Below are 26,591 nucleotides of genomic sequence, written 5' to 3' on the forward strand. Positions count from 1 at the left end.
CTTTGCATTCATTTGTACGTGACACAAACTAAATTTCTTCTTTTTTCTTGACCTTAATTTTTGATACAAAAAGCACTCATTTCCAGATCAAATCCTTTGCATTATAGACACTCTATTGTTGCTTTTACTGCCCATTCATCAGAAAGCACGGCTTCTGGTAAGTGTGGCTACACAACATGAAACAGTAATTACAAGACATCAGGGGCTTTCAATCTCCTCTTAATTTCCCAACAGCTGTGACGAAAAGCCCTTAGTCCAATTAATGTGTCAAAATATCACCAAACAATGTCATGACCCTCTCACAACCCCCTAAGCATCAAATAAAGGAAAAAAAAACACGAGTTAAATTTGATTTGTTCGAACTACAGTGACAGCTTTTTCATTTTTGTAAAACGAGTCAAGGTTGCTGCTGCTTTTGGTGACGTGTAACAGCTGCAGGTCACTAAGGCAGGTATGGGAGGGTTTAGACACATTTAATTTCAAAATATCTTGGCGAGTAAAATGTTTTAATGTCAGGGCCTGTTCAGGCTAAGAGAGTAACAGGTTGGGCCTTTGTGAAATTTGTTTAGACAAAACTTCATTTGCAGTTAAACTGTTTATTTAATTAAAATGTAAAAGCAAAAGTTGTTACCTAATATTGTGTCTTCTTTTTAAGTAAATGTAATTATTTAAATGATTTGTGATATTATTATTATAGATTTTTCAAATTAAATTAATTCACTCTGAATTAATTCACAGTTTCTAAACTACAGAAGTCTGTAATGCACAAGCACTTGTCAACACACAATCTTGTGTCTGTTCTTCTATGCGTTATGTGGCAATGTTTGCATGTTGATTACTATCTAATGAAAAAAATGTTGAGGAAATGTTTTTTTACTCTGCAGATGATGTAAAGTATCAAAGTATCAGTGCCTGTTAAGGTCTCGAAGGTCACAATGGCCCAACATAAAGTGCCTTTTTTTTTGTCAACGTAAAATCTACAATTTGAGTTATGGAAAAATGTGGGCTAAATTACGATTATTATTTCTGAGCACTGATACTGGAGACTTTCTTCCTAATGTCAAGCCAGGCACAGTAAGATGAATTTAGGCATTTGCAATGTGCAACTGATTTATTATGGAGAAGGTGAGGGTAAAACATTGAGGGATTTCCCTTTAATCAGATCTCTTAGGAGTCTATGTACTAGACCAATACCCCAATGAGTTTGCTTTTAAAAAGCTCCGAATAGATTGGTTGCATGCTGCCACAGTCTTAGCCTCAATCAGAGGGAGTTGAGGAGGATTTTGTTAAATCTAAGAGCCTTTTACATCTCTGGAAAGTTCATTTCTCTTCATCTATTAACTCTGAATAAAAACCTACCATCATTTATGCATTTGTCCATTTAGGAATCCTCAAGCTCGTGAGCTGCAGATCTGAGGCCAAATTTTGAGCTTACGGATGACCAATCAAAGAGTTGCATGCCTCAGAGCTGAACCACAAATGGATCCTTCACAGCATTGTAAATCAGGACCTCAAAGAGTATTATTTAGCCTCAAGCAAAGAGTGGTGGTTTATCAGATGGTGCCTGAGTCTAGGATAAAAACCTCCCCATAAATCTGGGTACCTTTTATGTGCTCATGGAGACTGGCTGGCTCATTCTGAGTTTAAAGCTTTCAAGAATGCAGAGGTAAGCATGGCATTCATGTCAAAGAGTAAACATTGTATTACGAGGTCCTGAGGGCAAGTTTACGAGATGTTCAAACATAATCTAATCGTCTTAATGTATTTTTAATGACACCTGTATCCCAGTGTAGCTTTGCTGTAACAAACAAAAAAGAAACCACAAATCAGTGACAAATCCTAACACTTAAAGGGTGAATTCAAGGTGAATCTTCAGTCTGACTAAAACCTTTGCATTCATGATTTAGTGTATGGAGTCAATATACAGGTTCAATAAGCACTGTCAGTAGGTGCTACACTATATCCAACTCTGTGCTAGATGTAAGTTATCACGATTGCGGCGCCCCGGAAGGTAATTTTCAGAACATTTTATTTCGTTATCTGATTTATTGAAGCTCAGACATGGCATTGCCAAGCCCCAGATGATAAATCAAACGTGCAGCGGCTGCCTCTGATAACTCAATAAGCACCTGGACTCCTCCTAACATGTCACACCTGCACTTCTACATATACCAGTTTCATTCTCGAGCCTCACTGGGGGGGCTTAATACACCTGCCTAGTGCATTTCAGCAGTCTAGCAGCTGGGAGAGAAACATCATGCATGCTTAATTAGGAGGATCGAGGAACCATGGGAGGAGGCAATTTTTTTATGCATCTTATATATACTCTTAACAATTTGAAGTGCAATGGGGAGCATTTTGCTGGAATGACACTCACCCTCCCTTGTTGAGAAAAGAGGCACTGCAAATCAATAGAAAGTTGTTTTCATGGATCGTCTTTGTCCTGGGATGAATGATTTCTATCTTGATTGGAGTGGTATCATCCAAGATGACAATGCTCCTATACACAGGACATAGGGGGTTACCAAATGATTTAAGAACAATGAGAATAAAATTTTGGGGCTGTTGTGATCTCTGTCCAACTGATCACCTGTAGAGGACCAGCGTGTTAGGCATTGCACCTCACCACATAATGGAATAACAGTTGGACTATTCATGTTTCTTCCCACAAGCAAAGCTCAAACGACTTGTAGCATCAATGCTATGGCACAATGAAAGTGCTCTGGTAACACATTTGCCTACAAACTTAAAACAATGTTTTTTCCTTATTTTTTGTCCTTTTGTATGTAGTATTCCTCTCTCAATCGCCACCTTTTCCACTATTATTTTAAACAACCATGAAGGATTTAAAGCATATTCATATTTTGTGTATTCAATTTTATTCACACTGCAGAGTATTAAAAAGACTTAATTTAATGAGCACATTTGAGCATATTTAAAAAGAGAATACCAAGGGGAGACTTTGTTGATCGATACTATTGCATATTTTCTGGCCAATCAATTTGGTGCCTGCTTAGGAGCCATTACCAAGAGTAATGAATAGGGGGTATTTATTAAATTTCATGGAGACTTTTCCAATGTCATATATGGGAAAAAGCCTGCTCAATGGATAGATTGTTCACTCTTTGAGTGTCAACAAGCCAAAATTGACTTTCAAATCCTCCAGCTGAATAATACGAACTATAAGAATTGTTTTTATTTCCTGTAGTTTATATAGTGCTGTTTTTGAAGCACTTATTCCAATAAAATTTAAGAATTCACAGCCATATTTGTGCTGATCTGCACAGAGTTGATAAGTTAGAAAAGGTGAAAATAGAGGAGATTCAGTATACAAAGGTTGTTTATCTGTTCTGAATTCAAGATACGAACATATCCTTGAGCTGAGATTTTATGCCCTGTGGAATATCACTTGCTGTAGTTGTGTCTGTGGCAACATGCACAGAGGTAGTAATATCTAAGAAGCCATTTCAGACAGGTGAAATTTCCAAATGAATTTTTAGTGTTTTACAAGGACAATCTTCTGCTTTAAGAGTACTGCTGTTGCAGAATGACTCTTATCAACACTTCACAATCTATGTGTTTATCGCAGACTTACAATCATACACCCAAATCTGATGTGGGCTCCAGCATTGCTACAAATGCTACAAACCCTATAAGGGACTGAGGAGGGAAGATGCAGTATGATAACTCAGAATGTCCTGCTGTAATTATGGTATTCATGAAAAGATGAAAGTGAGTGCAGACTAAATCTCTAGCTGCAGGCAAAATCAACAGCTTGGCATTACTCCGTGACCCCTGCCTATCTTGAGGATACAGCAAACATACCAAAACTTTGCAGCTTTTTTTCATCAGTCAAGAGTGAGGGAATGAAGTGCATCGATTGCTTGTGATTATTAACTAGACTGAGATAAGCCCTCTCCTTATTATGCAGATTACTGAGGCTCCCCGCTCCAGCATATTGTACAGATGCAAGGGAGCAGCTGCTCTTACAGATGGTGGGTACACGGATCTATCATTATGCCTCCATTGTCTCCACTTCAATTGTTTGGGGGACAACAGAACTGCATCAAAGAGGAATCCGACTGCAATGAATTAAGAAAGAGAAACGAAAACCATCAAGTAAATTTATACACCCGAGGCCGTGGAATGGAGAGGAGCGTAAAGCTGAAGCTATTTCATATATACAACCATGGAGTCACCCAGTCATGTATACTGTACCCAAATCTGTTGGATGCAGCACTGTGCACCAAACATATGTTGTTTTTAGCAACAAACAGACATTCATTTAGGAGTCAGATATTAATTCAAATATGAAAAAAAACTACGGCTAAGCAAATAAAAAAAATCATTGAACTTAAATGTTCAGAAATTGAAACAAAAAATATGTAAACCCCCTCTTTGGATTAATTTCAAGTAACTACTCAAATAAAAAAAATTTTTTAAAAATCAGATTATGCACTTTCATTTAGCACACAAGCAATAACTGATCCCAGTTATTTTTAGATCTATGAACTCACCCCACAAAGGCCACCGCAGTGAAGGGAGAATATGCAGACAACATCAGTTTTGCCCTTAAGGGGAACCTCTGGTTGTCCATTTGACTCTCCACACCTCCTGCTGTGTGCTGCTCAGATCAGGACACTGGTACCTCCTCTGATCCAACATGACATTACACTGGAGGGAATTACATGCTCAGATTATACAGGAGAAGGTCACACCGAGTTGTAGATGATGACAGCAGTCACACTATTTTGCAGTTAGCGACGGGTAATATTACTTTAAACATTAATGCAGTGACATTAACCCTGGCACAAAACAGGGTTCCAAATCTTGTCAAGGAGGCTGGTAATTTAAGGTTGGATAAAAATGTCCCTGACATATAAAGAATTTACACCCTTAAGCGTAAGTAATTACAACCTTTTCCCTTACACATCCAGCAACCACAATGGGTGACAAAGATAAAGCGTAGGATAATGCAGGCTCATAGTGAATGTCCAACACAACAGGAGCATATGAATGAAAAGCTATTTCAAACTAAGAAGTACAATAGGTATACTAAAATCAATAGATTGAGCTAATCATGGTGCTTTTGATTTTTGAATATGGATTGGTTGAAGAAGAAGGTAACTGAATAACTGATATATTAAAGCGATAAATGTTGTACTGAATAGTCCACTCTTTCAACTAGAGTATAACATAGCATTATACATAATTTTCTGCCAGTACATTATCTATTTTTTAAACTGAAGTTTATGGGAGTTTCTACAAAATTTTAAAATCCCATGCATAATAAATGCATAAAAATATAAGTAAAAATAAATAAATAACACAGAAAGTGATTTCATTGTAAAGCAGTACATTGAAACTGATTTTAACAGATTGCTATTTATTTTCACTGTAGCAGACTTACAAGAGAAAACAATAAAATCCATATGATTACTGTATTTCTTCTTTGTTGGTTGTCATTTAATTCCAATATTAAGCTTCGATCTTTGATCTTTATTGGTTTTGATTCCATAATTCTCATAACAGCTGCTATTGAATACAAAGACAGGCTTAAACTATAAGCACAAAATTCCCGCTACCATCCATACATTACAGTAATATGCAGTTTAATTCCCATAAGATAGAGATAACGTACTCCTCCTTATGGGAATTAATTATTTGCTTCAGATAGAAAATCAATTCCTTAGCAGAATATATTAAATTTTCAATATCCCAGAGAAGCTGCTCTCAGTATCATTTAATAAATTCCACCTTAGCAACTTACTGCCTGTTTATTCAATATTAAAGCAGAATTCATCCTTCTAACAGTAAAATTCATGCAAATATAATATGTGTGTGAGTAAAAACACAGTGTATAGGAAAATATGCAGATATATCCCAGGAGGTCAAAAAGCTAACATTAATTCCTTAACTTGAATCTGCTATATTCCAATAAATAACAGTTTTCCTTTCTTGGGTCATGTGTCATGGGTGGATTGAGCTCCTGTCAGAGCACAAAGCTCCCCACACAAGTCCACGCTGCCTCGTCTGTTGTTAGGACCCGGTCCACATGGGGCCAAATTTGATTGGAAAGCCCAGAGGGAGGAGTTCCACCAGTCACAGGGGCATTGTTAGCGCCTCCAAAATGGCCAGAGAAGAATGACTGATTATGCAACCACAGCCAGGGTTACTAATAGGAATTCTATTTGAATTTCTAACATAACAGATGTTTGCTGGGCACCTCCATGGAGTGTGCATACACAGTTATGCTAATTCACCAGTGTTTCCCTTCAAGTTAGCTCAGAGTCATTAGAGCACACAGCTAGCTTGGATCCTTCTGTCAAAAATAATAATTGGCCATTATTGATATTAATTAACATTTTTGCTCTCTATGTCCTTTTTGACCCACTATCTGTTAGTAAATCCAGTTACCGAGCCCTATTAGGGCAACAAAATCCACGGGACTCTATAGTCGGTGTGAGTTATTTATCAGAAACAGAACATAAAGCCAATTAGGAATGGGTGCAGACAGTTGTCTTCATTCTCCACTGACTACTTCTTGATCTCCATTATAAACTGCTAATAGAGCAGATACTGGTTAACAAAAGGGGGGAGAAGGGTAGGTTACCATTTCTCACTCCCACCCCAATGACAGGTGAAAAGCACCAATTACAGTATTTTTGCTTGATGAGGCTACGCCATCAGCTGTTTTCTTTCCTTTTTTTTTCCTGTAGTTGAGGGGCACATGGTGCACCTTTCTCTGTTCTGCTGGTCAGCAGGGTTAATCGGCCCAAAACGTGAATATTACTGCAGGCCATTAAAGTGTTGATGGTTTGTCCTCCAAAAGTCATAGCTTTTGGTCTCTGTGCTATTATGACACAACGAGCAGGAGAAACGCTTTATAGGCTCAGATCAAGAAATCCTAATAGGTGTATATTGACTGGTTTATTTTCCACAAAGGGGTTGGTGGCTGCAAGAAAATATATCAAAAAGGCTATCAACAATGGTTGGGTCTTTTGTGTGGAATCAATAGTGAGCCATAGACGAGCTGAGTTTTCACAGTTCTCTCTCGTCATTTAAAAAGACTGTAGACTACATGATGGAAGGACTCACACGACTTTTTTTAACATAGTATTCACACTAGACAGCAGGTTATTGTTACTCTAACGTGATGCTTGGGAACTATTCGTTTAGTATTGTACAACAAAAGGACTTAGTAGCATGAAAGATCATTAGTTGGTGTTGATGCAGGTAGTGTAACATAACCTATGTGAATTAAAACTAATGTTCCTGCTCCCTGAATCCAGATGCTGCCATAGTAGCTGCAGGTTTATGACAAGAGGTATTGCAGTCCCTTAAATGAGCAGTATTTAATAGCCTGGATTCAAGTGTAAAGGCTTTCTCCCTAGTGCATTACTCCGAGAACCTAATTACAAGTTTCATCATCAATCATGAGCATTATTTATTCAGTGAAATGAATTTCTAATTAATAACTGATGAGCATTATGGCCTCAAAGACTGTAAAGTAATTAATTATAGCTGGCAACAGGGAATGTCCCTGTAAAGGACTATCTGGTGCACAGTCACAGCACAGCAGTGCCAACAGGCTAATGTCCACAAAGAAGATGCACTGATTTTTTTTTCTATCCCTTATTGAGATACTTACAGTCATGAATGTTGTCTCAGGATGTCATACAATTGGTAATCTAATAAAAAAGTGATATTAAAATTTTGTTGCCTCCCTTCTATCATCCTCATAGATGGTTTTGGCTTCCATTTGCTTTAACTGTTAAGAAAATACAGAAAATTTTTGTTTCACAGAGTCAAAAGTAAATGGACAAAATAATAAAGATTAAATTTAAACACTGATGTAAATCTTTTGCCATCAGTGGCTGCCTGACGTTGGGAACCCATGAAATCTTCTTGTTTGCTAAGCCTTTATTTTTTGTGGATTTTTGTGGATCTTTCTTCATTTTTGTATTCAGTAAAAAAACAAAAAAACAAACTCGTGCTCAGATTGGCCATTGAAGAACATTCCCCTTCTTTCCATAAATAACCTCTAGGGTTGTTTTGCTGTGTGTGGTTTTTTAGGGTTTTTTGGGGGGCTATCCCATCTGTCAAAGGGCTAACACAGCGAGACAGAGAACCATTTGCATTCACACCTACTGGCTGTTTAGAGTCACCAATTAACCTGATCACATTAACTGCATGTTTCTGGACCGTGTGGGATGCTGGAGTACCCGGAGAGAACCCACACAGACACGGGGAGAACATGCAAACGCCACACTGAAGGGCCTTGGCCAGATGGTGGATTCAAACCCAAGATCTTCTTGCTAGAGGCTATAGTGCTGACCACTGTGCTGCTAACATATCCAAATACTGTTTTTTACATTTTTTTTTTCTAAAAATAACATTAAAAACCAAAACAAAAAGCAGTTTGGGGGGGGCAGGGGTGTTACAAATCATTTCTGCACTTGTGCATCCAACATTTCAAAAGACAATGCACAATTGGGCTATGCATTCAAATATTGACTAAATATTTTGTCAATTTTTTTAATCTCTTATCTTTGCCTCTTATTACTTTTCATCATGTTTGAAATATTAGTATTCTCTTCTTCTTTCTTTTTTTTACACAATTATTTTTGAGTAAATTTTACCAAGAACTAACTGCATTTTGTGATTACCAGACCAAATCTAAATTGAAATACCAACCAGTCTATGAAGTGTACAAATTTAAAAACATCCATAACAATAAGAATGACAGAGCAGATAGAGATAATATACATAATACTGTTTCTATTGTATGTATTTACTATTAATATTAGCTCATAACAATCAAAATTAATATTCCCCCTTTGTCATAAACTGATAGCTAATCAGCTGTTATTTGCTCAAAAGTAGATCTTTCATAGGTTTAATCTGTTCCAGACTTACAAAATGCAAAAGGTTTTGAAGTTTTTATGACTGTTTTAAAGAAAGGTCACAGTTGAGGAGATAACATTCACAAGAAAAAGAAGACACAACCGCTTTTGAAAAGAGAAACATGATTACATAAAAGCATGTTTGTGGAATACTATGGGTCGTGAGAAAAGATTCAGCACTGATTCCATTAGCTTGACCTCCTTCAAGAGGGTTTTACAAAGTGGATCACCTAGTGCCAAATGACCACACTCACTTCAGACAGAAATATATAAATAATTGCAGTACACGGTTTAACTTGTTCAAGCAAATGCAAGTCTCTCTTTTGAGGTGAATTATGTGCATATAATAAACCCTGTGTACTGGTAGTTATTACATATTAATGACTCTTCTGTTGATACCATTAATGACTATTATTAGATTTCTCACTGCCACAAACATAACACTGGACATTTTTTTTCCATCACTGCAATTTTGCCTAATTTATACACAGAATTACATCCTCGCATCACTGTAATCATGTTGTCCTGAACTAATCCTTTTCAAGGCTCATTTCAGCTGTAGTATATTTGGAATAACCACAGGTCAAACATAAGATTGGTTAAAATGAAAGATGATTGTGCATCTTCCTCCAGACATTACAATAAAATATAGACATTATGAAAAAGGCACAGACTGTCAAAATTATGATAAAGAACCATGAGAGGCTGTAATTCTGTCATTTAGAAAATGGAAATCACCGATGCAGCTCTTTAATTTATCTGTTGTTTCAATTCAGCACAAATTTTTGCACATTTGTGGCAGGTTTGTTTTTTTTACATATATTTATCTCACACAACTCCTACCTGCAAAAAACAGAGATGGATTAAGTCATGCATGGCTGTTTAAGCTATTCAGAGTAAATGTAATGAATGTTCATGGCTATAATGCTGAACTGCAGCACCTTTAATATGCAGCACTGCATCCTTGCAGGTTAAAAGATGCTACAAGATAATGTTCATGCCTGCACATAGAACTACAAAACATGACATCAAAATATAAACACAACAATGGATGCCACTTAAATAGACTTTAGCAATGGAGACATTTATAAATTTGACACCATCACATGAATTCAATAATACTCTCTAACCATAATTTTCATAGTTTTAAAGGCAGATAAGATCTTCCTTGTGTATGATAACAGTGTACACATTTGTAATTTAGATATTTTTACACAGGTCATTATGTAGTAACTAAACATTATGCTATAGTTAGTCTGGTCATACATTTGTACTTAATTTTTAAATAATTTTAGCAGAGCACGAATTATGATATCAATAAAATATTAAACACTTTCTCTTAGTGCATCACACATAGGACCTCTGTACAAGCAGAGAACATTAAAAAGTAGGTGGAGTATTTGTAAGGCGTGTACATGAGGATTACTTACACAGGGGTGAGAATTGGATCAAACATCACCCTACTATAAAACAGGCCTAAGACTTCTGTAAGCATACTGCTAATGTGTCAACCGTGCAGTCAGTGACATTTAAACTAAATTTAATGTGTCACAATGTCCTTTTATATCCTTTTATAGGGTGTTAATTGTTTTTCAACACACGACAACAGAGCAGACTGGAAGATATAATTAAGGCACAAAGTTTTCATGCAGATGTTTGTTTAAAAATGTGGGTGCTTTGCTCAAGCATGATCTCATAAGATGATAAAACAGGAACACATCTGCTGCTGTTCAAGCGGATGTTCCAATCACTCTATTAAATCTAACTTTGGAGTATTGGATACTTTTTGCCTTTTAAATTTGACTTCAATTTTAAGTCATTGGGCATTGTTTCTACTTAAAAACAATAGATGAAAGCGAATGAATTATCTTGCTTTCATATTTTCAGTTTAGCTTGTTTCAAACTGTCACCCAAGGAACAAAGTATCTGAACTGAATTAAACTGGGAACCAAGTGAAACACATAAAATGAGTGCACAAGTAAAACAGTAAAAACAGAAAACGTCTTCTTTATTTCACCCCTATTTTTTTGTTTTCGTGGTGAATTAAAAAGCAGAGATAAAACTAACAGAAAAATGTATTTAGCAGGCTCGATTATATTTAATCTGCTGTGCACAGTGGTGCTGTGCAGCTTGATAAAATTATCAAACAAAAAAAACTAATACCATGCAACGTTTTAGCAATCATTTGATAGTGAGGAGACATAATGAAGTAGCTGTACTCTGCAAATATAGAACTTTATGCCAAATGTTTAGGCTACTGAACCCATTATACAGTTAATCTACATTAAAAACTGCTAAATATGGATAGCTCCTATCCATAGCTCCTTTATTAGCACACTTTTTTAGTACCAGATTGGACCCTCTTTTACCTTCACTGCGTTAATTCTTCATGGCAAAGATTCAGTAAGGTGCTGGAAACACTGTACACTGTGGTGATAAAAGGATGGACGCGGTCAGCAACGAAAATGCTGTGAATTTGAAATAATGTTCAGTTAATGATCGAGGCACAATGGATCAATGCTTTCATGTTGTTTATTACCAAATTCTGACCCAATAATCCAAATGTTGCAAAATAATGACTAAAATCAAATAAAGTTCAGCTGTTCTAGTACTTTCTGGAGGTTTATTTAGTTGAATCTCATAGCAAAAGCCATGATCTGCAAAGAGCTTAGAAATCATTGACAGGATATCATTGTTGAAAGTCAGCAGTCAGATGAAGGGTACAAAAGACTATCTAAGTCATCAAAATGTACCAGGAAGCCCAATGAAGATAATCAACAACAATAATAATAATAAAACAATCATATTATTAAAAATTTAGCAAAAACATGGTTATTTAAGGTACGTTTGGCACCAACACAACTCTGCACGACACCAAAAGAAGACCATACCTATGGAGAAGCATGCTGATGGCAACTTTGGGGTTGTTTTTCTTAAGCTTTAGTCAAGGTGGAGGGGATTATGAACAGCTCCAAATACCAGTCAACTCTGAGACAAAAAGACATCTGATAGAAAGCTGAACACTATATATAAATTGAAGATAAATTTGTCTTTTCAGAACAACAATGATGACAAAAAATGGCTTCAGTAGAAGAAGATTAAAGTTTTGCAAGGGCCCAGTCAGAGCCCAGACTTTTCAAAAAATGTGAATAGTGCCCCAAAGAGGGCTGTACAAAATCCTCACAATCTGACAAATTTGGAGTGATTTTACACAAAATAGTGGGCAAATATTTCCAGGCAAAGATGTGCAATGGAGATGAACTCCTACCCAATGAGACTAAATGCTGAATTACATTTTTTAAATTCATTTTTCTGCCCTAAAGATATCTCCTTTTTTAGTATTTTCAATTGTTATGGATCACATTAAAGATGGTATAAAATTATACTTACTATTTAAAGAAAAAAATCACAAAAACCTGGCTCTTGTCCTCCAAATAAACAATTGACTTTATTGTTATTAATGAGACACATTCCTATATAAATGGCCAAAAAACATAGTAATACCTCTAGCAATAACTTTTAATTACTTAAAATGCCTAATTTTATATTCGTCCAAGACTTAAGCACTGACTTTAGAAGCAGAGTTTTTACCATAGTTGCTATAAAGTGTACAAAATCCCCCACAGGGAGTACAACATACAAGACTTATTTTAAAAGCACTAACCTGTCAGTCTTTGAAGAGCTGCTCCAAAGGTTAGCTCATTTCGCTCCTTATGCTATTGTTAGCAAAGTAGTGATAGGAATTTTAAAACAGAGCTACATTTTTTCCCGACTAGAAATTTTTTTCAAATGCTATGTCTTTCAGCATTCTGTAATGTTGACATAACATAAATCCCTAACAGCTAAAAACTTGTTGCTAATGCTAACACTATTGACTTTCACCTCGAAAGTCGTGCTCTGATTGGGTGTACGGGCCACCGAGCTGAAATCCAGTTTTCCTATTGGCTGAGACTAAGCGTTTTTGTCTCCTAAGTGCTGTAGACACTTGTAATTGTACAAATAAAGCTAAACTGAATGTTGAGCTTGCTCTACATTGATCATGCAGCAATTTAAGTTTGCGTTGAGTATTGTTGTCAATATATAAGTCTACATTTCTTACACATTGCTCTTAAAAAACAGAACCTTTATATTTTCTGTAGCATAAGCTTAGTACTATGAAAGACAAATTGGGATACCAAGTACCTTCCTCAGTGAACAGTGAGTTGTCTGTCATGTGTGAGATAACTGCATTAAAGGGGGTTTTTTTTCCTATTGGATTACACATGATTGGTAATTCAATTAAGTAATTGTTTAAGAATCTAAAAGTTCAGGCGGGTCAGTTCATTATAGGGCACATTATTTCACTCTCACAGCACTGCCAGCTCAACACTGGAAACAGATACACTATGTTATCCTTCAGTATGAGTGAGACATAACAGAGACAGGACTGCACATCCTATAACTGTCCTTCTCTGTGGGTCCACAAGACACCCACTCACACAAACACACACACACATGCACTGAAAGCCGTCTTTCCATCTGGTAAAGTGGGCTTTTGTGATTGATTTGTGGATTTGTTCCCTCTTTTTTTCTCTCCATTTAAGTGAAATAATGTATGGAAGCAATCTGGCGACAGACATTTTGGAAAATCTATTTGAAATCATTTCAGTTGAAGCCAAGGCAGTTTGTCTTCTTAGGGGATAGGAGCAAAGTATAATTGTCTGCAGTCTAGTAAAACACAGTATAACTGCCATCACACTTGACTGAGCTTATAGCCAGCTAGTCCCATGGCCTCTAGAAGATAGAGCAGTTAATGTTCCCTTTTATTTTAGAGGATATGTCACTTGTATCGCAGATTTATACCATGATACAGCAATTTTGTCCAAACAGATGGATAATGGTGTCACCAGCAAAAAGCCCTGTTTTTATTGAGTTTAGAGCATATTGTTTAGATAGGGGACTGTGTTGAACGGCTCCGCCAGCCCTTTCTCTCTTTATCTCTCTAATCTTGCCAGTATTAGATTTGATCATTTTTGTTTGAAGGAGGAAAATGTGGCTGTAATGGCTTCCTAATAGCAAACACAGGGGAAACAAATCCAGGGACCCTGTTCTGTAGTGCTTCCATAAGCACCACTGATTTATAGAGGTCTTTATGACAGAAAGGAAAATGATCTGCTGCAGGTATAAATCAGGTGAGGAGTAGGAAATTGAACTTAGATATCATCTTGTCAGATGCTTAATGCTCTTCCTCCTGTCACATTCGATAGGACCAATTTGGAGAATCCTGCAGAGGTAAAAAGAAGACAATTAACAATGACAGTGTGGTAATAGATGAAGCTATAAAATGAACCTGCTGCCTGCAGGATGCTTTGTATGATTTCCACATGAGATAGTGAAGGGCTATGTTGTCGTAGCTCTCCATTTCTTCTCTCTCTCTTCTCTTTTTGGTTGTCTTTCCATCAAAATATGTTCTAAATGCATTACATACTAAACTATGTAATTTTTTGTGTGATTTGATTGTGCTCTATAGTTGCTGAAATGTTACCCAGCACACGACAGGATTTGTAAATTCAGGATAACCTTGTTTCTATGTTATTGATTCCTGTGGCATGTTGGATCCTTACACTGCGTTAAATGAATCAATATATATATACACATTTATACATACGTGTGTCCTCATGCACAAAATCATGCATGCATGGGAACATTAAAACCACTTCAAGTCTAAAATCAAAATAATCTACAGCACTATAATACAGAAGATTCTGATACTATCCACTTCACTTGCATGCACTCTTTCCAAAAGTTTACTTCTATATTATTCTTCCCGTATAGCATATATGTAGGAAAGTGGATTGTTTGCTGTAATAACTGTCAAACTGCATCAGTGCTCGAACAGATGCCATCGTTCAAGTGGTATAATGAGTTCAAGATAGGACAGAGAATGACAATGCTCTCTGATCCCTGAATGTCACTCTGGTATAAACCACAACACAGCGGTTTATTGCTGGCATCATGCATTCAGCAGCATGCAATGATATGACAGATAGAATGTGGGGGGAAAAAACGGAAGCCCATCCATCTGGGTGTGAAAGTTTAATCTGACTTGAATTATTAATAAAAGAAAAACGAAAACCCTAATTTCTTGAAAGCTGATGACCTTTCGTGGTAAGCTTTATCAAGTGGCAATTCAAGCCCAAGCACCTGAAGAGCTTTACAGTAATAACCAGAGAGCCACTCTTTAGGAACCATCACCCCTCGCAGCTCATCAAGCCAAGCGCTTGTATAATCTAATTTGATTTTAATGCTTCTCTGAAGGAGATTGTGCTCTGTGTAATGATGCTGTTGTCAAGAGCCACTGGTAATGTCTAATATCACAACCAAGTTAACTACTTCTGTGACACTCATTGCAGCATTTTTTTCTTCCACATTGTCTCCAGTGCACAATGGCATGTGCTGCATATTTATGACTTTGTTGTTCTTCCTGTTGCTTTCTACTTCATGACTGACAGAAACATGGTAAATGCTTAAAACTCCCGTCCTTATTACCTTTGCCTGATATGGTACTTTTTTCGTATTCAGTACAGTAGATAGAGCATAACGATGAAGGTCTTAGCTGAGATGAGGAGAATTTTGAAGTGCTCACACTCGGGGGCAGCAAATGGAAAAGTGACAAGCCTGGTGCACTTGTCTATTTTACTTATTCTGTGCCTCTGTTTCATATTCTGCCTCGCACCGTGGGGTTATTTTCCTCCAGGGTTCAGGAGGGCACGCTCTTTCATTTCTTCAGAAAATTGTTTCGCAGGATTTCAATCTTTGGCTGCTAGATATGACAAAACACAATATCAAGAACACTTATGTTTCTTATCTGCCATTTTTTCTGGGTATAAATAAAAGATCAGTATAAATTTAAGTCAAGTGGCCTCGAATGCACATGTGAGAGATGAGTATGAAAAGAACTATGAACCTTGGGACAGCACCATGTACATTTTCATCTCTTGCTCAAAATTACCTTGGCACTGGGGCTTTGTGTGTCATTTGTCATCCTTGAAAATCAATTAAGTGTTTCCATGATAGCAATCCAGATGTAATCTTTTGACTGGTTGGACAATCAAGCAGAACCCCGAAAAAAAAACAAAAAAAACAAAAACTAAAAATGTGCCTTTGGATTTTGCATTATGTAAACAGTATTTCTTTGAAATACTCTTTGTTCATATAATAGATTTTGAGATGGTGGTCAATTAGGTGCGGACAATGATAACTACAGTATAAATCAGATAGCTGAAGGGCTATCCCAAGTATTGATTGTACTTAAATAGGCCTTCAATTTGGCACCCGATAAAAATCATCACACCACGCAAATGCTAGTACCAGCGTAACTGCAACCCCTCTAAAGGCATGTTAAACAGTTGAGACCACAATTTTACTCTTCTCCCTGCGATCATTCATCTGTTTGTGAAAGTCTTCATGCATCAAAAACAACGAAAGAAAAACACAAAACTGAAAGCTGTTACGAAAATTTGATAACCCCACACACAATAATTTCACTGGCTGATATAATACAAACTGTCATGAAATGATTCAGTGCTTTGGAATTAAAAAGTGTATATATATATATATACACATACACACACACACACACACGTAATTTTCAAACCACACAGCATCGAGATCTTTCATGAAATATTACTTGTGATGATTCACACACACACGTGTGCAGGCTTTGTATACTGAACAACCTCCCAGTGGTGTGAAAACATCCAAACATCGTCCTATTGATGTCCCATTTTTTTTCTCCGTTTGGCTCTTGTCAGAGGTCAACCTCAAACAGTATGCGGTGGAATCAGGCGTTACTGTTGGTGTCAGATTGATGCATTACAAGGCCCGGGAGGTCACGTCTCTGTAAACATACATTATCAAAACCCATAGAAGATGTGGGATGTTGAACTCGCCAATAGTTTACGGTGTATCTTCAGGGGAAAAGGGTCATGTAACGGTAGAAAACAACTTTGTAGCCGCAATGACTTTGCTGTTGCAAATGAAGAGGGTCAAGCAATCAAGACTGGTCAGGCTCTGTGTCAGCACCATTATCTTACACTGTCTGAAATGATCAATGAGCTAAAATAAAATGATCACAAGCTAAAACTGGCCTGCTAATGAAAACGGACTGCTTAAATTTGGGCCTGATTGAGAAGACGGCCAAAGAAGAAAATGGGTACCCATTTAAAATACAACATATACAAGAAGAAACAATACAGGTTAGAGAGATCCCAGGGAGTTGTTTCTCATGTTGTTGCTCAAATGTTAATTTAATGCTGATGTAGAATCACTTTTAAAATACAACAGAAATAAATGGTGCTTTCATAAATATAGCAATGAAGACAAAGTGGTTGTGATTGTGAACACAGATAAATAGATTTTCTCAAACGTTTATTTAATATCATTTATACATACATACCGGGAACTTGTTTAGCAAACAGACGCTGCCTTTTAAGACTTAAAACAGCTGAATGACTTCACCGTCTACATGTAAAAACATTTAATAGACAATGTTCTCAAATAGGGACTTGACATATAAAAAGGCACTTCAGTCAGTATAACAGGACTGACAAACCTGTTTTCCTCCTTTAGCAAAAAAATACATAGTGCATGTGCATTATTATTATTATTATTATCATCATCATTCTGGTACAGTGGTAGTGTAAACATGTAAGCACCTCCAAGCTGCAAAGTATTCCATTCAACACTGTCAGAAAAGGGCACAGCAATATAGAAAAAATATTTATAAATAATTTCCCATAAATAATTTTTCCACAAAATATTTCTGTTTCTGAAGTTGTACCTTGTTAGAATAAAGACAGAAACTCCTTCAAAACCCTGTTAAAAAAAAGAGAGAGAGACTTTTCCTATGCAACACTGAGACAAGCTTAACCCTCATAGCTCTGTTATTGACCTGTAAACATGCTAAAAATATAAGAGTGTTTGGCAGTTGCTATCAAATGCTACTACTATGCAAGTTCAATGTTTAATTAATTACTATTGCAATTTTCAAAAGAAAGAACACTCTGTAAGCTGAAGATTGCATTAACATCTGTTATTGTGCTCTTCAAACTTACGGCATTTACTTGGAAGCTAACCATTTCTACATTTCCTCAATGAAAACAAAAATGTTCCAGTCTGACTTGTGGTGAAATTACCGCGCCGCTGTTTTATTCCACTTCCATGGCAGACAAATCTTGCTCTCCGTCAGATTTCTCAGAGGGCAGGTCTTGCGACTCTGGGGTGTTGTGGCCATCTGATGCAGAACTGGGCTCTGTGGCTGTTGGTATAGCCGGCTCTTGGGTATTTGAACCAGCAGGGACATCAGTAAGCTTCGTGTTCTCTGATAATTAGAAAGTTATTTCTTTTCTTTTTTTTTTTTTTACGTTTAGATTTGAAATGCATATGAACAAGTATTTTTTTTAAAAGGGTGAAGATAAGAAAATGACTACTACTGTATGCGTACAAAAGAATGCTATTTTATCCATTTTAGATCTGTATCTGTATTAGATTAATTCATTTAACATTTTAGTGTAATACACCTTAATAACTTGATTTACATTTGCAGTTCATTATTACCTAAAACAGTTTGGTTATCATCTGCATCAGTACCAGTCGCCTCTGGTGACATCTTATGGTTACCAGCGACCTCGGTGAGCCTGGGTGCCTGAGGCCTCGTCTTTCTTGCAGGGTTCAAGAAATAACAATACGCACATCGAAAGGCTGAAAAGAAACAAATAAAACCCCACGCATATATTTTATGTAACCATGCTAATACATTGTGAAACAGACATAGATTAATATACATGAATATGAACCAATGGGAAAAAAATGCCTCAGATGCATAAACATTTCAGATTGATGTGTAGCACTACTTTGCATATTCAATCTTGCTTTCTTTTTGCTTACAGGAGTTGGTAGTGGCAGAGGCATTTAAGAGCCATATGATATACTATGCTGCCAAATGCTAGAGGGCAAATGAAGGCACAGTGTTTGATGGAGACTGACAAAGTGTGCTGTGATTCTCAAAGTCTCACCAATATATTCAAATTCTTCTTTTAATGCCATGCCGTTATGGGACAGACACTGCTGACATATGAGAGCGTATCTATGAAGAAGGGAAACAACAACAACAAACAAACAATCTAGTAAGATATTACATAGCATGTGAACAGGCACTGGATAACTCAGTATTACCACTCCTAACACAAATCTACAAAGTAGATTTAAAATTTCCAGATAAAGTAATGTGCAACATAAAAAAAAACAACAACTACAAACTGTAAAAAAGTTGTTTTAAAACAGACTATATGATTTTAGCTGATAAAGCTACAACTATTGCAGGCTACTACAAAAGAGTACTATATTTCAGTCAGTGTTGAGCAGCTGCAATGATGGACAAGTTTAAATTAATGTTTAAGGGAAGCATGATCATCATATATTAAAAAGGAGGATCGGTGCGAGAAGAATAAGAGTTGTTTTCAGTTCGCCTTTTTAAGAGCTCTTTCAAGGTTTAATAAACGTAACTTTAAATGGTTTGGCAATAAAAAAAAATAAAATAAAAAAAAAGCAGATTCTGCCTAAAAAATTCATTTACACATTTCAACACAGCTATATTCCGATCGTCTAATATTTATCAAATTAATGCACTTTAGATGTTTACAACTTTTTCATGACATGATACACAGGTTGCATTTACTTTACTGCATTACTGAAGAGACTCATTTTCCCATTTTATTTACCTGTTCTGAGGGCCATCTCCAACAAGATACTCTATGACTCTGTCCATAGCACCTCTCTCCCTTGGGATCACAGGTCTGGCCAGCGGTGGGCCTGGGGGGTGCATCCCTGTTAAAGCATAGCATCTTTGCCTGTTAGATGCACTCTGCAGCTTGGAATGCATACTTCAGTAAACAGGTGCTGCTTACAGTAATAAATCTGTGAAATAGTGTGGTGCACAAACCATGATTAATTTTACAAAAAGCTGCCTCTTTTTCTTAATGTCTTAACACCGGATCGCACTTGCAAAGCACGTCCCGAATCCCTGCTGCGTTGGTGAGTAGTAATTAATATAATCCAACATCAAGAGCAATCATAGGAAGATGACTGGTCATTTCTGTGAGACTTGGCAGAGTCTCAGTATCCTGCTGGTTATTAATTTACCAACATATGGAAACTCTGTGGTGACTCTTTGTATCAAATTGCTTTTCACTTTCAATTTTCAGCAGAAGCAGGTGATAACATCAACTCATGTAAACCATTTGTGAGGTGTTCCCAATGCCAAAGGCAATTTCACTAAGCATTAAAAGACATTTAGTGAGATTCTACCACCATTGCCCAGAGAACAAATGCAGGTCTGGCTAATTAATCATAGTTAATGTAATACTGCATCGTGCATACCTCACAGTTGGCATTCCACATGGCAATTACAGCATACAGCTTCCACTACTCTAGGAGCACATTTTCCTTTACTGTTTGCAGTTATTTGCATTTTTTTTTCTATTGAGTGGTCAGTCCAGAAATTACTGATATTGAATATTCAATACCCCTATACCCCACAGATGTCTTCCATATAAAACAACTGCTTTATGAGAAATGTTTCATCTATCTTTCTGGTTGTTCCTTTTCAATCTTTAAAAGCAGCCAATGATGATAGATCATATCCTCTTGAGGTAAATATTATACAAATATTATGGTCATAGTAACAAAAGTTATCAATTGCAATCTCAGGCCCAAGTAAGACACTTAGTGGACAAAAGTTAGACCATATAGTTAGATATTGTTATCATACATTTCCACAATTATCCACTACCTTACTGTACAACATACTACAGCCTTTCTGACAACACACACCACAGAGCTTTGAACAACTGGGGACAAAAAGCCAGGAAAGAGTAAATCACACCTTAATCGACCACATTATGATCTGGTCCCCCTGTGTGCAGGTAACTCACCGACTCCTGGAACAGGTGTTCCAGGGGTCACAGGCTTCCTCATCAAGCTCTGCTGAGCAGCTATAGCTGACAGGCTCCTCTCTGGGGGTCCACCTGGAGCAGAGTGGGAAGATCTTCCAGGATAGGTGGGCCTGGAAGCAAGAGGAGGGCGGGCAGCAGCTTCGCTTGCAGGATTCACCACCACTGGGGGGGCCTTTGGGATGACATTCCGATGGCGGAGTTCTAACACAGAAAACATTGCAGGATGCTTTAATAGCATAATAGGAAATGCCAGAGTCGAAGTAGGGCAAATAGTATTGTCTCCTGAGAACGTTCAAAACTCACTGCTACCTTGTCCTGGTTTTGGAGTTATCTGAGGAGCAACTGGAGTCGATTCAAGCTCCTTCATACAGAACAGAGGAGTGTACAAGAACATGCTTTAATATAAAAAAATATATATATAAACCGAACGCAATCAGACAATTTATACAGCAGAGAAAAAAAACAAAAAAAGAACTCACAATATTTTTCTTGGAATCAGGATCAAATCTCTCCAGAATCATTTTTGCATTTTTATATGTTTCAGTTTCCATAACTTCTTCAAGCTGGAAAAAAATGCAAAAACATTAAGAAATAAACTTAAATTATCTTTTAATTTATTGCCTGAAAGTATTTATCACTGTTAACATATCAGAGTAATCATTTGCTGATCATGTGTGTCATAAACTGGCATTTATAAATACACAAAAATATCTTAGAATCACCTTCAATAACATCGCATGTCAAAGTGACTGAGAAAAGAGCCCTTAAAGCAACTTCACTACATTGTACATCTTCATTTAGAGTAAGTACAGAACATTTCTTAATGTTTACATATAATATGAGGAATAATTACATTCACTACTTCGATAATGGAGAGTGTGAAAATCCATCAGCCCTAATTATTGAAAGTTATTAGACTTGACAGAGGATGACAAGCAATTTCTCAGATTTATTTCTTTCCTGTAGTAAATGCAATTAATTAAAGTGACATTAGAAGAGTAGTTTACTGGATCAAGGTTTTGTACCAATCAAATGTTGTCTTCACAGAGCTTAGAGTATCTTACAGAAAATTGCTGAGAAGATAACCAAAACTAATTTTATAAGGCATTAAATGTCAATCCTGGCTTTACGAGTGGACCGTGAAGAATCAAAATTACAATTTTTTTTAAGTGGACTTCAGGCTACAAGTAAAAAAAAAAAAAGCCAAACTATATTTAACTCATTCATTGTTTATGTCACATCAAGGATGTAGCAGCACAGGACAAAACCAACTGAGCTGTTCTACTCAATTTCAACTCATATATTCATAGCAGACTTAAGTTTCTCAACACTGACAAATACACCCATCAACCACTTTACAAACTTGTTCAGCTGCTCTTTAACACAAGTATCTAATCAGCTAATCACATGGCAACACCCCAGTTTATTTAGCCATGTAGATATAAAAACCCGCTACATTTCAAACTGACCATTAGAATGAGGAAGAAAAGGGACTTTGAATGCAGCATGGTTGCAAGCTGAAACCACTTGTTCCTGCTGGAGTTACGTTCTGTGACGACACAGAAGCAGCCGACTTCTGGGCAAACAGTTTTCCTGAGTAAACAGTGCCGTTGACCTCCACAGACACGCTGATACTGGCCGCTCCATTAGTGGAGAGATTCAGCGACAGATCGTGTTTGCTTTCGTTGCCAAGTTTGAGGTCCAGAGGGGCTGGTCTGAGTATGTCAGAAACTGCTGATGTATTGAAATTTTCCCATGCAATCGCCTCTAGGATTTACACCGCAGTGAATGATATAAAAAAAAAAAAGAAAGCGTAAAGGGCCAAGTTCAAATCATCTCCACAGTCACCAGATTTCAATTCAATGGAGTATCTTTGGGAATTGGCTGGAACAAGAGATCACGGTTCTGTAGCCAACAAATCTGCAGTGTGTGATGTTATCATATAAAAATGAATATAAATCTCTGAGAAATATCTCCAGCACCTTGTTGAATCTGTGCCATGAAGAAATGGGGTAGTTGGAAAAGCAAAAGAGGGTCCAAACCAGTACTAACAAGATGCACCTAATGAAATGGTTGGTGGGTAAACACTGAGTGTAAAGAATGTAAAAACCATTTCACTTGTAGTTAGGGCTGCTCGATTATGGCAAAAATGATAATCACGATTATTTTCACTGAAATTGAGATCACGATTATTTGACGATATTTATTTAACCCTTTAAGACCTACCATAGAACCAAGTCCACCAGAGCTTATATTATTTTTTTTTACATGTTGTAGTGCCATTTGTGGGAGCATTTCAAGTTGCTATACATCAATACAACTGTTATAGCCCATATTTTAATAATATGTCTGTATTAAGTCCATAGTAATTACATTAATTGCAAAAAAGTGCAATAAACTAGAAAAAAATTGAAAATCATTTTTGTTTTGTTTTTTACATATATTTCTACTTGGATAAATTTAAGAGGTTTATCCCTCAAAACTTTAAATACAAAAAAGTTGCAAAAAATAGTTTACAACAACAGGAAATTTATTTTGAGTGTCTTCATAGTTTTATTTTGGAGATACAGCAATTTTTATATACTGCAGGAAAAACAAAAAAATAAACAATCCTATGATGCAAATTTGCAAAGAAAACAGCAGGTGCATCAAAATAAACTATTTCCAGCAGTGCAATTAGAGTTCTAAGCATCACAGAAACTATTCAGAAAAGTCAAACATGACTTATAAAAACACCAGTATAGGCTTTTAAGGCCTACAAGTAAAAAACTACATTTTCCACAAAAATGACGTCACTTCCGGTTTCGGGCAGTAAATGCGATAGTTCGCGTTGACGTCTTTTTCAATGTGGGAAGTGTTACGAACAGCTGATCGGATTGGCAAAGCGTGTTTCTGGAGTATTATGTTTTTGTTTCTGCAAGCGCTTTTTATGCAATTTTTGCAAAACTTTATGTGGAAGGAAACCGTGACCGAGGACAAGCTGATGGCATAAGATGTAAGTACAACTCCTCTGGTTTCATATGGAAAAAAATTTATTGTGCTAGCTTAGCGGCTTAGCGGGATTTAAAAATAGTTACACAAAACAGAGCTTGCTGCTCTGACCGGCTTTAAAGGGTTAACAATAACAATGTATTGAATAATGACTTTAAAAAATAATATAAAATAGTGTGCAAATACTGATAACAGTGCAAATGTTTGCAATATAAGAAATAAATGAAAAATGTAAACATCTATGTTTAGTGAACTTTGCAGTGTTGCTCTGTGGTGCAGCTACTACACCATAGCAAAGTTTACACACTGTGTCTACTTGATCCACGTCTGACTCCGCGAACCCATAATGTTTCCACACCACTGAAGTTTTTTTTTTTTACCTCTTTTCAACCAATGGCAGTCACTCTTCTCTCCAAATAACTTCTGCTTAGCTTTCCGAGCTTCCCTCGGGTCACACGGAGCAGCGCGAGAGTAAAGCATGAGGGAGGGGCTAATAATCGGCTCAGTCATTTTTAATGATCGTTGAAAACCCAGATCGTAATCGTGATTAAAATTCAATTAATTGAGCAGCCCTACTTATAGTTAAAACTCTAAACCACTGCAAAGATTATAATTACCAATATAAATCATTATCCCCTAAACAGAAAAAAAATAAAACACTAACAACAAATAACTGATCACACATTTTGTGGCTTTCAATGATCAAGCCTTTGAAATCTTACATTACATACTTAGGTAGAGTCACAGATCATTGTGCAACGATGCATGGCAATATCTTTTTTGAAATGTGTTTTTGAATTTACATAACTGATTGCTGACACTTTTGTTAGATTTTTGGAATGTCGCCCGTTTAAAAGATGTTATTAATTTTGGCTAAATACATACAATCTTAGAGGCTTTATAACTACTTGAAACAATCAAACACAAAAAGCAAATATAAAAATAAATCATCTTCAAAGACAAGCACAGGGAGCCTTATAATAGATGGTGTTCTCAGGTTCTCTATTGTGCCAAGCCCATCTTCAAAAGCTCCCGAAGAAAAAAGGTCATATTCAACCTCGCAAAACTTTTTATGAATCATCGACATTATGACAGAATTCACGTTCAATTTGAGTCAAATAAAATTTAGCACAACAGCATCAGTAAACATAAATCATATCAGGCAAACGTATTATTTTCACTTCATAATTTTCTTCCCAGGCATCCAACAGTGTCTCAATTCTGCACAGCACTGCACATAAAAGTATTTCTGTATTATAAATAAAAACATCACTTACTATTTTCCTCTTTTCTGCTTTAAGATCCTCTAACTTTTCATCTGGAAAGAAAACGTTAGGAAATCCAACATCTGTTTAAACATAAATTTATAAAAATAAAAAATAAAAAAAAAACTTGCACAACAGAGGAAAAAAAACTTACTATTTTTTTCAGTTCTTCTGGAAAAAAATTTTATCAGCAATTTTCGAAGTAACCACACTCTAAACAGAAGAGAAAAAACAGCCATCTCAATAAATCACAATTACAGTTTAGTGAAAATATGATAGATTATCTCTTATACTTACAATAACGGAACTATTAGAAAGGGAAGAGACAATATGAGCCGTCCCATTAACTGTTCGGGCAGATACCAGAAATACACAACTACACAAGTGATCAAGTAGAGAAGCGACGAGTAGAGAAGCAGTCGTCCAACCCATATCTTCAGCTGCCTTTGATTTTTCTCACTATATTCTTCAAGAACCTGTATGTCCTGTGGAGAAAAATGGAAGGATCATGAAAGGATCAATAATAAAAATTAAAAAAACAAAACTGGAGTTTGAACTTACATTTTATATTCAAACTTCTATTAACATATTTATAAAAATAACCATTAATGTTTTGAACATATTTTAACTTCAGTCTCATGTAATGTAAGTCATTCAAATGCAGTTTATATATTTATTAGGAAAATTATTAACATTTTGTTAATGCCATTTCACCTATTTTGGATCATTACTAAAACTGGTTTTCTACATGCCATCAAGTTTAAGTTTCAAGCTTTATTTGTCACATACAGATAACATTGGCAATGAAATTCTTAGGCTCAGAGCCCCCTCAATGTTGTACGCAAACTGCTGTTTTTACAACTTTTTACAGAGATGGATGTGAAGAAAAACAAAACAAAAAACTGTTGCTATTTGTGTGGTAATGTTATGACAATACAAGGACACTGTAAAGTCCACTTGTGTCCCAAGAAGGAAGTCATTATAAATCAGTATCAAGTTATTCTGAGTTGTTGTTGTTGTTTTGAAGTGGGGTTTCATTTACGCAAAACATACATTTTGGTTTATTGTCAGCCAGAAATAACAGCATAAAGCTCACTCTTCAGTTAGCTCATGTAACAGACTCACTGACTAGAAACCCCTCAAAGGCCCACTATGAGCCAGCTATGGCCTTGATTATATATTAACTAGTTCACAACCCAATTTAACATGCACTGAACATTTGGAACCAAGCCCCATCGCCACCATACCAAATACATCTTTTGGAAAACTTGTGCCAAGTTTCCTAGACTTTTAGAATCAATGCAAATGCACACTGACTCTGTCTCTCTGTGGTCTGCTTTTTTTGCTTTCCTCACACCCCAACCAGTAGACAGTAGGGGTGCAACGATACACAAAATTCACGGTTCGGTTCGGTTCGATACTTTGGTGTCACGGTT

At 36.5% G+C, this 26,591-nt stretch overlaps 1 protein-coding gene and 1 long non-coding RNA gene across 3 annotated transcripts in view; both read right to left on the bottom strand.

The window, feature by feature from the left end:
* LOC102215403 (uncharacterized) overlaps window positions 1-12,883 on the bottom strand; it is a 54,318-nt gene extending 41,435 nt beyond the window's left edge. Inside the window, exons 1-2 of the long non-coding RNA XR_311464.1 lie at window positions 12,571-12,883; window positions 2,378-2,500 (exon numbers count right to left, since the gene is read on the bottom strand). This is a non-coding gene — a long non-coding RNA (uncharacterized LOC102215403). The remainder of the gene's footprint in view (window positions 1-2,377; window positions 2,501-12,570) is intronic.
* A 4,296-nt stretch (window positions 12,884-17,179) lies between these two features.
* Window positions 17,180-26,591, bottom strand: part of lnpa (limb and neural patterns a) — a 13,657-nt gene continuing 4,245 nt past the window's right edge. The window contains exons 4-13 of one of the 2 annotated variants that reach the window (XM_005723500.1): window positions 25,453-25,640; window positions 25,310-25,368; window positions 25,168-25,208; window positions 21,379-21,462; window positions 21,209-21,260; window positions 20,879-21,100; window positions 19,667-19,772; window positions 18,962-19,032; window positions 18,504-18,647; window positions 17,180-18,222 (exon numbers count right to left, since the gene is read on the bottom strand). In XM_005723500.1, the coding sequence (XP_005723557.1) occupies window positions 18,095-18,222; window positions 18,504-18,647; window positions 18,962-19,032; window positions 19,667-19,772; window positions 20,879-21,100; window positions 21,209-21,260; window positions 21,379-21,462; window positions 25,168-25,208; window positions 25,310-25,368; window positions 25,453-25,640 (1,095 nt within the window). In that variant the 3' untranslated portion in view covers window positions 17,180-18,094. Of the gene's footprint in view, window positions 18,268-18,503; window positions 18,648-18,961; window positions 19,033-19,666; window positions 19,773-20,878; window positions 21,101-21,208; window positions 21,261-21,378; window positions 21,463-25,167; window positions 25,209-25,309; window positions 25,369-25,452; window positions 25,641-26,591 lie in introns of both variants that reach the window. The other variant, XM_013908288.1, reaches the window with a different exon arrangement.

Source organism: Pundamilia nyererei, unplaced genomic scaffold (genome assembly GCF_000239375.1).
Source record: "Pundamilia nyererei isolate P.nyererei 1_Seehausen unplaced genomic scaffold, PunNye1.0 scaffold00009, whole genome shotgun sequence".
Lineage (NCBI taxonomy): Eukaryota > Metazoa > Chordata > Actinopteri > Cichliformes > Cichlidae > Pundamilia > Pundamilia nyererei.